At 36.9% G+C, this 13,012-nt stretch overlaps 1 protein-coding gene across 6 annotated transcripts in view; it reads right to left on the reverse strand.

The window, feature by feature from the left end:
* Positions 1-4,955: 4,955 nt before the first annotated feature.
* mib1 (MIB E3 ubiquitin protein ligase 1) overlaps positions 4,956-13,012 on the reverse strand; it is a 71,658-nt gene continuing 63,601 nt past the window's right edge. The window contains exons 19-22 of one of the 6 annotated variants that reach the window (XM_051918111.1): positions 12,399-12,485; positions 8,746-8,814; positions 8,248-8,348; positions 4,956-6,795 (exon numbers count right to left, since the gene is read on the reverse strand). In XM_051918111.1, the coding sequence (XP_051774071.1) occupies positions 6,655-6,795; positions 8,248-8,348; positions 8,746-8,814; positions 12,399-12,485 (398 nt within the window). In that variant the 3' untranslated portion in view covers positions 4,956-6,654. Of the gene's footprint in view, positions 6,796-8,247; positions 8,349-8,745; positions 8,818-12,365; positions 12,486-13,012 lie in introns of all 6 variants that reach the window. The other 5 variants (XM_051918103.1, XM_051918094.1, XM_051918086.1 and 2 more) reach the window with 5 other exon arrangements.

Here is a 13,012-nt window from a genome sequence, read left to right on the forward strand (position 1 = left end):
TGTATGTTCAGATTAAATGCCACCTCAGAGGTGTCAATACAATCCTAACACATCCTAAACAAAACAGACACTACTCTGTGGTGCAGTGACCACGGGCTTGCAGTCAGGATGACAGATGGCCAACTAAATGTCAGCAGATTCCACCAAGGCCCATTTCACTAATCAGCTCTATTAAGCTCTTTTCTCAGTCCAAAACACTCTGACGACTTGTTCGCTGATGCAGCGCAGCTCAAAACACACTTGTGCAGCAAGTGGGATATTAACAAGAAGATGAGAGCCAAGAATGAAATTTCAGATGTTACAAATCACCATTAAAGTACTGTGCCAGAATCAAGGATCTGCAGGTTTTTGGACGAAAGATCAGAGCTAGCTGAGTGGCTTGGATCTTCCTCAGTAAGAGGCCGCTCTGTTATCAGAAGAGAAGCCATGGTTATGAATGAATCGGTTGATAGGTGGGATGTAAAAGCTCTCAGTAACGACCATATCAAGGCTCAAGAGATGTGTCGTGCTGCCTTTTCCCATTACATCTTTCTCTACGGATGAGTTAAGTTTAATCTTCTAATGTTTTCAAGCATGACCACACTGGCCTTACATGGATCATTTTGTCTAATTGGATTATTTCAAATGCACAAGACCCCAGTCAACCCACACAGCAGACTACCTGCCATTTTTCTATTTTCTTGTGAAGGATCATCTCTGGGAATAGAGGGTATGCACATGACGTCAATGTCGACCGTTATGACTGCGGTTACACCCACTGAGTGGCAAAAGACTGAGTGACAGCATTGGTTTTCAGCGTGAATGCCACGAAAAACACACAAAACACATCCAAAACGGGAAAAACCTTTGCGATTGACTGTACAAGCAGCTTTGACACAAAATCTGAGGTATATTTTTACAGACTGCTGAAAGCTACAGAAAAAAGAAGCAAATAGGTTGCTGCAATTCACAGAAACAGCTGGACTCCAGGCAAAGAAACATGTTTTGCAGTTATCATTTTGTGTCAAAATGTTGGATTTTGGAGTAAAATCATACCCTATATATACATGTCATAAGGAACACTATCAAGCCCAACCTTTAGTTGTAATCGTTTGTTTTACTTGCGTTTTCGCAGTTTCCCCTATTAAATCCAATCATGCAGCAGGTTCTTTTGCCACTCAGTCCAGCTGAGGGAGCGCGTTCCGGCGGGAAATTGACGTCTATGCCCTCTATTGTAATGATATCTAATGATGAAAATCCAACATTAAAGGTAAAATATGTAACTTTTGGCCCTCTAGTGGTTAAAAAAACTAAACTCAATGCATTTTTATTTTTTGCGGAAGAACATTGTTTTGGTTGTGCTTAGGCTCTGTGTGACTGCGTGGATGAATATGGTTTGTGGCAAATGGATGGAAATCCAAAAATGATGAGCATGTAAGTGCAATATTTATGCTGTTATGACTAATTGGAAATGCTGATATATATATATTTTTTAAATGATGTTACAAAATTGATTATCCTACTGCTCATAAAACATTTAGGGGAGTGCGGGGCACAAGCTAACGCGGGGTTAGTTGTAACACACATGGTTTAAATACTTCCACACACGCTAGCATGAAGAAACTTAGCATATTTACTAGTTGCCATATCTACAATATATAGAGAAAAAAATTGTGCCAAAATTCAAAAATCTTTGGAAGATATCACTGAACATTTATTTAACAATAGCAAAAGTAAATTTCTTACTTAAGCTCATTTTTCATCTATATTTTTTGTTTTTATTTAAAATTAGACAAATCTGATAATATTTTAATCTCCTATCTGTTGTTTAGCAGTTTGGGTAGTTCTTTAATGCTTTACTAATTAGCAGAAGACACTAACCAGGTTTAAATTTCAGTTGCGCAGAGAGGGTTCGTTGTAACACCGCGTTACAATGTGCCCCGCTACTAGAACTATACTATTCTATACAGTTGCGATATAACTGGCATAATTAACTTTTATGAATTTCTGTTGATAAACTACGGGGGGAAAATGAATAAAGACTGAGAGGAAGAACCTGAACATCCAGAAAATATTATTTCAAGAAATGTTCAGCATTTGTACTGGCTCGTCTATTTATCTCATGTTCTGTAAGAGCTGAGTGGAGGGAGAGGAGTGTTTTGTTCAGCACTGTGTTTTTCTGAATGTCTGAATATGTTTCTTCATCTTTTTGCCTGTATTGTTTTGACCAGTGCTGTATAGCTGTGTTTTGCAGTGTTCATTGTCAAACTTCAAAATTATTTAAATTTTAATTTCTAAAAAAATGCTATTAATTTATATGAAAAAAATAATTATTGTCTTTTATTGACAAAATATTATTGTTTGTCATGTATATTTTTTTTAATGAAGTCTTAAATTTTTAGCTGTCATATGGTCATGTTACAATGTGCCCTACCTATGGGGCATGTTGTCACATTTCACTTCCCTTCTTTCGGAGTAAATAAAGAAAAAAGTATACACTGTATTAATGAAACAAAGCCACATATTTGTACTAGACGTGTGAAATTAATGTGGAACAAAAGAAATTCTCTGAACCCTAAGTACATTTACACAAACTGAAAAAGTAAAAAAAGCGTTAGGTTGTGCCCCGCTCTCCCCTACTACAAGATTTAAGATGTATAACCTTTTTAGATGGAAAGGATCTCAAAAGACTAGATGGAGACGTTACTGTATACCCATTAATAGACACAGCACTTTCTTTAAAATAATTTCTAGCACAGCGCTACAACAACCATATAATGACCCACAATATATAATGCTTTACAATGAACTCTGTTAGAGAGTTACATACAGCAATTTATCTGTTCAATAAAATACCTTACTCACCCCTTGAGTAATAAAAAGGCTGAGTCACTTTTACAACGTTTCAAATCCCTCAGTTCTCGCCATCTCCGAAAAGCCAAGACAATGTTGATTCTTGTTTTATTACGAGCTCTGTCACGTTCTCTTTTTGCCAGCAGACTCTCCTGTTCAAGGTTGTGTTGTTGCAAAGTGCCAGACAAGCAGAAAATGGCAGTATAACGGAAACATTTGAATTGGAGACGATGGAGACGACAGCATGGAATAAAGCCACTCATACCAGCCTCCTATGGTTCTGCTGCAGCCTAAGGCTACGTTTAGACTTTCGGTCCAAATCCAAATCCGAGAAAAAAAAATCACATGAAATGCACTTTTTACAAATCCGTTTCGAGCTACATTCATATGTGGTTTGAAATCCTATTCAAATCGCATTTCTGGAAATCCGTTTCAGTCTGACTGCTCTGATCGGAATTCGCATGGTTTATTGTGACTTTTTCACACCATGTCAAACATCAGATGTTGTTAAAGGAAATATGCTGAAAGTCGCTGCAGAAACAAGGTTGTGTTGTTGCAAAGTGCCGGACAAGCAGAATATGACAATATAGCTGAGATACGTTTTGAAACCGGTGGAGACGACAACACGGAATAAAGCTGCTCATTCCAGCCTCCTACGTTTCTGCCACATCCTTATAAGACACAGTAGTCCAGCGCAGCGGCTACATATTGTCATGTTGTAAATAAGACAACATCTGTATTGCAAACCCCTCCATGTTGCGGTTGTTGGTTTTGGCACAGCCTATGCCTACCAACACAACATCATTGCCATAGAAACCAATGCAGATATTCCGGAAAACGAAAGAGCGGCATGGACACACAAATCAGATCTGAACAGTTGAGATACACAATGTGGACAGTCAATAATTTTAGATCAGATTCCAATCAGATACACAAATAATCGGATTTGGACAGGACTGACAGTGTGAACGTAGCCTTAGAGAATTGAGATGTCCTTCAAGATAGGCTGAGTTCCATCGGTTTCCGGGTTACGGGCTGGAGGACGTAAGAGCGAGTGAAGAAACATCAATTTGGCTCCGTCTGAAATCGCATACTCAGGTACTTATTATGAAGAAGTAATTACTTCACTACCACTAAAAAAAGTATGTTCTATATAGTATGAATGTAATCCGGACGTACTACATTCGCCATGTTGTCATTATCATGTGACCTACCAGCATCAGTTACATTGCCATTCATAAATACTCTCCCATGGCCTCATGGGATAGTAAACTGTCCATCGTATGCACACTTCAGAATCTCAACTAGGTCATCCGGGTAATTTTTGCCTACTATGAGTACTGCGAATTCGGACATTCTTCTTTTGTCACAGTGTGTTTTTCGCCTACTATATAGACCTTATTTACCAGAGAAACAAGTGTGCCGCCATCTTTAGAATATTGTCTTTGAACTTCGGTTTTTGCGGTAGATCTGTATATTTCTATGGCATCGCTGTTGAAGAATAATTAGCTGGTGAAGTGGATTTACCTGTTGTAGAGTTAATGAAAGTTATCATGAGCATTGTTATGTTTAAAGCAGATGTCTTAACAAATGTCAGTCGACCGGGAAGATTTTAAAATGAGCAGTTCTTTCATAAATACGTAAGATCGCTGTGGAGATACAAGCCGGGAGTCAAAAGACAACGAGCGCAGCACTGAAAAGGGGCGGGGCTACATAAGGTCTATAGCAGGGGAAGTACACGATTTCGGATGCAGCCTTTGATTCTCAAGAAACACCCTGTGGCACTCCCACACCATACACTCGTCAAAGTATAAACTTTTCTCGATTTACGTACGTGACGAGAGATGCACAGGCGAGTGACGTATTTACGCAATTTCCAGCGTAAATCATCCCCACAGGTCTAAAATATAAACACTTATCAGGGTAAGGAAAAAACATGTTTTGGAAGAAGGATTTATGATGTATTTAAATTTTGAACAAAGTTACATAGTGTACCTTTAAATTCTTTTTTTTTTTTTTCCTTCATTTTGATCATTTTATGGTGACATCTGAAGTGACTTTTAGAGTCTTGTAGAAGTCAAAATTAAAGATGAGAATGCAATATCTTTTGCAAAGTACTGTGCTCCATTTTGTTAGATCTTTATTCGGCAATACATATTCAAAGCAAAATTCAATACAATACAGGGCAAAAGGAATTTCTCCTATGATAAATGTTGTACATCATACATCAAACATTCATTCATTCATTAAAAAAAAAAAAAAAAAAAAAAGTATCAATGTTTTTCTTAAACCAGGGCAGTTTTTTGTGTACTGAAAATAAGGTACAAAACAGACTGTTTGAGTAACCATGACAATATATTTCTACCATTAAGGTATATTAGTGCATCTAGTTTTTAATGTTAAAATGACAAAAAGACTGATACTCAGAAAAAAAAATAAAAAATGATGTGAAAAATGATACAAATCTTTAAAAGGTAAAGTATGAAACTACTTTTGCTTCCAGTAAAAATGTCTGCTTCACAATGTTGAGTCACACTGAAATGAAACATGCCATCAAACAACAGTGGAAGTAACTTTAGACCTCATCCATGATGGGAACAGGCCACACGGGGGAAAAAAATACAGGTCTTCATAATATATTTTGACAAGCACAGAAAGATGCCAAATTGTTAATGAAAGACTATTTTGATGAACAGTCCCCAGCTACAAATTCTTTTTGGTCAGGCTTTCTTGTGGCCTAATTAATGTAAGGCCCCAGTTAACAATTATAGCTGACAGGTGATATTCTATAGTATATTCCAAGTCATTCAGATTCAGCTGAAAAAGGTAAAAATACATAAATTAACTAGTAAGGAAAATGATAAACAGCATCTTATTCCCAAAAGGTAATGAAATGTTTTCATGTTTTTGGAACAATGGCACAAGACCAGCAGTTTCTATTCAAATCCTTTTTGTATTAAATATCTGGCAGACAATATGGTGCATAAAGTAGGACTGCTGGAGAACAATCCAATAATGATGCTTGTTATGTAAATGAATATCCGTTTAGAGACAACAGGGATCAGTTGCATGGAAAGCATGCACTTTTCAGCATTGATCAGATGACGAGCCAATCACCACCATGGGTGTGACAATAATACTCTGTGTATATACTGTAGTACAGCAGCAATTCAAGAGAGGAACATGCAATGTTATACTAACAGTACTGCTAAAAGGTGAATGTTTTTTATTTCACTGTTTGGACAGGACAAACTTTAGTCTGACAGTAAATGCAGACGCTTTACATTACACGTTATTTGGAACCGAACGCTACATCACACAAAATGAGACTTCAAAATGAATTTCCAAAGCTTCAGCGGGACTCTTTTAGTTCAGTCATGTCCTAAATTCACCATGCTGTATCATAACCTACACAGATACTGTAGATACAACTGTTTGCATCAGGATATATAAGCATAATACAATGACATAATAAAATATGAAACATTAGCAGACCCTGACAGTGTCAGTTCATGTCTTGTAGGTGGTGCTGAACTACTCACGGCAGAAAAAAGTGGGCACCTGCATGAATAAAATGGCAAGATGGAGTAGTTAAGCAAGTTTCTTCCTCCTTGCGGTGAACATAATCCAAGCAAACAGAAAACTGAAGGTAACCGGACAAATATTGAGCCTAAGAGATAAAATAAAGATGGATGGTGTAACACTGATGTCTCTTATAGCTTAGCGTGAGACACGGAGAACCTTGCGGATACAGAAAGGTGCTTATGAGAGCAGCAGCACACACTGTGGCTGAAAAACAGGAGGTTGCGATGGCCTGGCGCTCTAGTAAAGCAGGATGCGACGTTCGATGGCCTTCCGGCAGATGGGGCACTCGCTCATTCGGTCTCCGCAGAGCTGACAAGTGCCGTGACCGCACATGAAGATCATATTTTTTAGGCGATCCAGACACACGGGGCACATGGTCTGAGTGGAAGGCAAATACGTTAAATGAGTCATTACTGCATTTAAAAAAAAAAAATTGCATATTTCTGAACACTAGGAGTGTGAATCTTTGGGTAGACAGCGAATCAATTAGATTCACAGGTTTTCGACTCGTTTCAAGAACAATTTATGCAAATTCACAATTTGATTTCAATTAATGATACAATTCTGTATTTTTAAGTGCATTCATAGCAAGGGTGGGTGATATGACCAAAAAGTTATTAGTAATTTTATTTCATTTTAACTATTTTTGCTATAAAACATTGAAAACACAGAAAATAAAATTGTAACTTTAGATTTTAATTTTACAACTGAAATTGAATAATCAAACGCAAATTAAAACTGTTTTTCTTTTGTTGTTTGATTAACATTAAGAACAGACAGTAGCAGGCCATTAGGCTGCTGTCATTTTAAGACCTAACACACATTATGCTCACTTAAGACAAACTGTTAACGTGAAAACTTGTAATAGACCATGAACAACGCCACACTAAGGTTTCATTAATTAGCACATCTAACTAATTTAATGTTCATATACTTAAAAGACTGAATGATACCGAATTGTGATTCATTAAAGGCAGCAGCTATTTGCACTAAGTGCAAATAGCGACAGATGCTATTTACACTAAGTAAAAATAGCATATTTTCTTAGTCATAGATGCTATTTACACTAAGTGAAAATAGCATATTTTCTTAGCGATAGATGCTATTTACGCTAAGTGAAAATAGCAATATATTCTATTTACACTAAGTGACGATAGCAGCATTTTCTTAGCGATATGCTATTTACACTAGGTGAAAATAGCGATAGATTCTATTTACACCATGTAAAAGTATCAGTTCTTTGCAATAAGAGTAAATAGTAATTAGATGCTATCTATACTTTAGTATTTTTGTACATTAACAGGATGCAATAATATCGAAGATTGTAAATGATTTATATTTATTAAAATTATTAAATGGATGCTGCCTTATTGGGAGAATAAAAACCCTCCCTACATCTTCCCCTAACCCTACCCAATAAATACTTTTAATATTATTAAACACTTGTTAGGCAGTTTATTTCCACTTTTAGAACATTATTTTCATTTTTTATTGAAAATAAATGCCTTTCTGGTGTGATGTGTGATGGGAAAATGGAGAAGAGTGAGCTTGGCAAAAGGCAGATTCGAACGAGTGTCGATCGCGTTAAAAGGCAGGTCTGCTGTGCCACTGAAGACGTTGAATTATGCGCGTCCTTTTTAAAACTTGAGTGGCCCACTTAGTGTAAATAGACACTCTGTTCATTAAATTTTTAGCATTTTAAATCTTTTTTTTTTTTTTTTTTTGAATTGTGAAAATTCACAATTAAAAAATGTAATGTTTTAAGATTGGCAGGGTTTGTTGTCAATGCATCAAGAAAATGAGTGAATCGCTACAAATGGCGACGCCCACCTGCTCTTTGATATCCTGCAGTTGCTGCTGTAACTTCTGTACATCTGCATTGACATTTGTGTTGTCTTTGTCCCTCTGCAAGGCTGGGATATTTCCACTGGCTGAAAAACAAAGCAGAGGTCATTGAGAAAAGTTTCAGCGGGTCAGCAGCCAATCATACAGTTGGTGAAAGTGGACCCCTGGGCCTCTGCATTTGCAGACCCCAGAGTCTTCTAACTTTGCAAATTTTACAGAGGAATAACTTGATTCTAGAAGTTTTGTGCCTGTTCTGACACTTTACATAGCTTATATGGGGCACTGGGGTATGAAATCAACTAACAGCACTGAAACGCAGCAGGCCGCAAGCAGGCTTATGGTCCCACTTGCCGGCCTCTCCTATTCGTAAAGTGTAGGCCAGAGAGAATAACGTATGCTGGGGTGGAGATATGGACTTTGAGCCCAAAGGAGCAGGAAGAAGTTGAGGCAGGAAGAACTTGGGGTGATGAATAAAATACTTACACCAACTTAGTGCCAGATTGTTGGGCTGGAGAAGATCCTGCGACCCCCCTGCCATTGAGTTAGAGCTCCCTGCTGAGAAGCAACCAGTCACAGTGTTACGTAATGCATGTACCCCTGCTGTTGGCTCAGGGGCCAATTCAGCCTGGCCTGTGGCATATGCTAGTTATAAATATTCATTAAAGGGAGCAAAGGGAAGAGCAGGTTAACGCAAGTATTTGACACATGGGAGGCCTTGTTCATCAAGGTATCCAATTATGGCTAAAGGACTATCCTCAAAGAAAGGTTTTAAGAAGGGATGCACTGATATTTAAAATTTGCCTGATATTGATATGTCGAAAATTACTTTCATATTATGAGGATACTCCACTCAAAAATGAAAATTCTCTTAATTTACTGACCCTCGTGCTATCCCAGATGAATATGACTTGCATTCCTCAGATGAACACACAGATTTTTAGAAAAATAATCCATCTCTGCGAGTCCTTATAATACAAGTGGATGGAACAGTCAAAACTGATGCTTCAAAAACACATATCGAACACGACTGTAATCCATATGACAGATGAATGAATGTTTTCTAAAACAAAATGATAGGTGTATGTTAGAAAATTTGGTAACACTTTAGTATAGGGAACATGTTTTCACTATTAACTACAATACATTTCCCTCAATATACTCTTAATTTACTGCTTATTAATAGTTAATAAGGTAGTTGTTAAGTTTAGGTATTGGGTAGGATTAAGAATATAGAATAAGGTCATGCAGAATTAATATGGCATAAATTAAGACATTAATATGTAACTAGTTAAAAAACCCTAAAATAAAGTGTTACCGAAAATTCTAATATTTTAAAAACTTTTAAAGCATCACTTGGCTTGCACAAGAAGTGACCCAGAAGCACAGAGGACAGTTGATTGGAAGTGATGGCGTATAGTTTAAATAGTTTAAAATATTAATATTAGTATTCTTCGTTTCACTTCAGAAAACATTGATTCATCCACTGGGGTCATATGGGTTACCACTGTGTTTGTTTTTTATGGTTTCTTAAGTGTCAAGATTGAGGGTCCCATCCACTTGCGTTGTATGGATTCAAAGAGATGGATTATTTTTCTAAAAATCTTTAGGTTACACTTTATATTAGGTGTCTAAAACTACTATGTACTTACATAAAAAACACTTAATTTTACATTGTCCGTTACATACGTTACATGTACTTACTGTAGTAATAATAGTAAATTATGTATAATTACATGTAACTAATCCTAAATCAAACCCTATCCCTAACCCTACCCTAAGGTAAGTACATGTAGTTAATGAATATTACTTAAATGTATAATTACACTGTAACAAGGACACTAAAAATAAAGTTAACAAAAAAGACAATTGTTAGGTACAATGTACTTATTGTGTTCATGTTGTATTGCAAAACACTTGCAGTTATTGAGGTGAGATACGGGTAAGGTTAGGGACAGGTTTGGTGGTATGAGTAGGTTTAAGGGTGGCTTAAGGTGTAAGGGAAGAGTCAACAGTGTAATTATAGATGCAATTACAGAAATTAATTACAGAAGTAATTGCACGCAGGTATTTTAAAATATAAGTACAATGTAAAAACATGTATTTACCCAATAAGTGCATTTGATCAATTTATTAATTTAAATGTTAGTAAAAAATGTTAGCAGTTAAAGATACGTAATATAAAGTGGGAACAATCTTTGTGTTCCACAGAGGAAAGTAAGTCATACATCTGGGACTAGAATTTTCCTCAAGACCCAATAATAATCAATAAATGGAAAATTCTACACCAGTGGTTCAATCCTGGTCCTGGGGACCCACCGTTCTGCACATTTTGTACATCTTTCTTATCTGACACATTCATTTCAGTTCATGGAACTCTTACCCAATAAGTTGATGATCTGAATCAGGTATATTAAATAAGGGAGACGGGTCACCAATAACACGATTGAAAACCACTGTTCTACACAATTTAAATAAAACACCAAACAAAAAATTAATCATTTACATGTATTATAATGTACAGTATGGATATTTATTTAGAGATTTGCTGAAGATTACATTTAACAGCGTTACTAAATTATTTTAAAGTGAGCTTTATAAAATGCCAAAAGGTAATCTGTGTAAAAACAGGGTAAATGAGCATGCACATTTAAATGTCTAATATCGTCCAATATATATATATACACAATATTGAAATTTAAACATCTCTAATAACAGCCAATGAGGAATATGGTATCGTGCATCCCTAATTTTATGGTTTTCATTCAGTGGGGAGAAAAAAAACATTTATAGCAAAGGTTTTAGAGACCATGGGTGTTGAGAGGCCTGAAAGGGAGATTTTTATGATGGATTAGTGTGAAAGAAGACAGACTGGTTAATTTTGAGCCCGACAAGTTGGAAAAAATTAGATGGATATTCACTAAACGGGAAATTAATGGTGGCATACTGAGAAACATTTCTTGGCTTCAGGGGTCGGCTAACAACACTTGATCATATCCACTGGGTCATTTCACAGTCCCCCACTCTTATTTCAAAAATGATGTAGAATCTGTCTAACAGCATGATTAGTGGATTTTTCCTGTGTTCATATTCGAGTTCTCTTCAGTGGAAATTAAAGTTCTTGGCACATGTGATTGACCACAGCCTTCAGATGTCAGTTTATCACGTCCTTTTTTTAAAGCGAGGAGCCTCTTGTATATGGGGACTGAAGTGCTTAGTCTTCAAAGTGACTGAAGCAGGAGAGAATCCCATCTATGGTGGCATTTCTCTTCTACATGGAGAGGCGGGGGGTTGGAGTGTGTTAGGTCTATATGAGATGCTGCTTGGGTTTTGTGTGTGTGGAAAAGTGGCGCCTTACAACAAACAGAGCTCAGGCACTAAAGACAGACCAAGATAAGAGCTAAAGGCTACATTCCTCTGTTGACTGGACTGTGTGCGAGTGTGTGTGTGTTTTTGTGGATCAGCATGTCTGAGGGTCAGCAGAGATGTCAGTGTGGATGGATGTGTTGGACATCTAAGCGAGGATAAAAAGAAACAGATCCTCCTCTCTATAAATAAACACTGTAAAAAAAGTGAACTTACACCAGTATCCCTTTGAACTCAAACTAAACCAACATAAAGAACATGGGCAGTGTCATGATCACATACAAAGGAATGATGTTGTAACAAATAGTAGTGAATTGCAACTTAAAAAAAAGATGGGACTAAAATAAATCTCGCATAGCCCCTTTGGCATGTCCAATTATAGAAATATTCTCTGTTTTCTGTGAAAAATGAATTCGGGGGATGCATTGGAGTGGCTTCCTAAAAATCCTCATAACTTGTAGTGCATGTTACGAAGACATTCCAGAGCAGTTACGAAGCTCATTCCAGGGTGTTGATATTATGCATTAAGGGGAGGGGCTACACGTCTGATTTGAGTCATAAAAACACATTTGGGAAATAACAGATTAGTCATAACAATGGAGAGAGAAATGAGCGTGGGCAATAGAAACAGAGAAGCACCAACCAAAGCCAACGTAAATATCAAAACATGAGAGACATGAGAACGAAGGAAGAAAGAGGAAAGAGAAATAAAAAACGGGAACGTGTGGAAGTTCACTCACTAATGTCCTCATCATCAGTGGGATCCTCCATACCTTTCCCTCCACAGCACAAAACGAAGGGAGTGCGGCGCTCCACCACTGCCCGACACTGTACACACTTTTTCATCAGGCTGGCACAGTCTGCGGGAACACACACAAATGCAAACACACGCACAATGTACAAGGTTATATTCTTAATCCTTTAAAAACTACTGTATCATTGATACTTTATACTTTTTTAGCACGTAAAAGGCCGTTTAGTACAATTCTAAAAATGTCCCCCCCTACAGGTCATGGCACGCATCTTTTTGCTGTGAAATCTTTAAACATAAGAATTAAACATACGAATACCTAAGAAGTAAACATAAGAATAACTTTTATATTGTTATTAATACTTCAAGATGGACACCTACTGGACTGGTTTTTCCATCCTTGATTATCCATACATTATTTTTTTTTAGAAAAATGATGTTAAAAATTGAGTATCAAATATGATACATCAGGTATTTGAGGAACATTTATTTGTACATCTCTCAGTCATCATACCATTTTTGCAGTACCGGTAGTACCGGGAGAGTACCAGGTATATTTGGTACCCGCTGGTAGATGCTGCTTTTAAATACTTTCGTTCGTGTTTGTTTGAGTGCTCTTTTGAGTGTCAAATGTTT

Source organism: Ctenopharyngodon idella, chromosome 2 (genome assembly GCF_019924925.1).
Source record: "Ctenopharyngodon idella isolate HZGC_01 chromosome 2, HZGC01, whole genome shotgun sequence".
Taxonomy (NCBI): domain Eukaryota; kingdom Metazoa; phylum Chordata; class Actinopteri; order Cypriniformes; family Xenocyprididae; genus Ctenopharyngodon; species Ctenopharyngodon idella.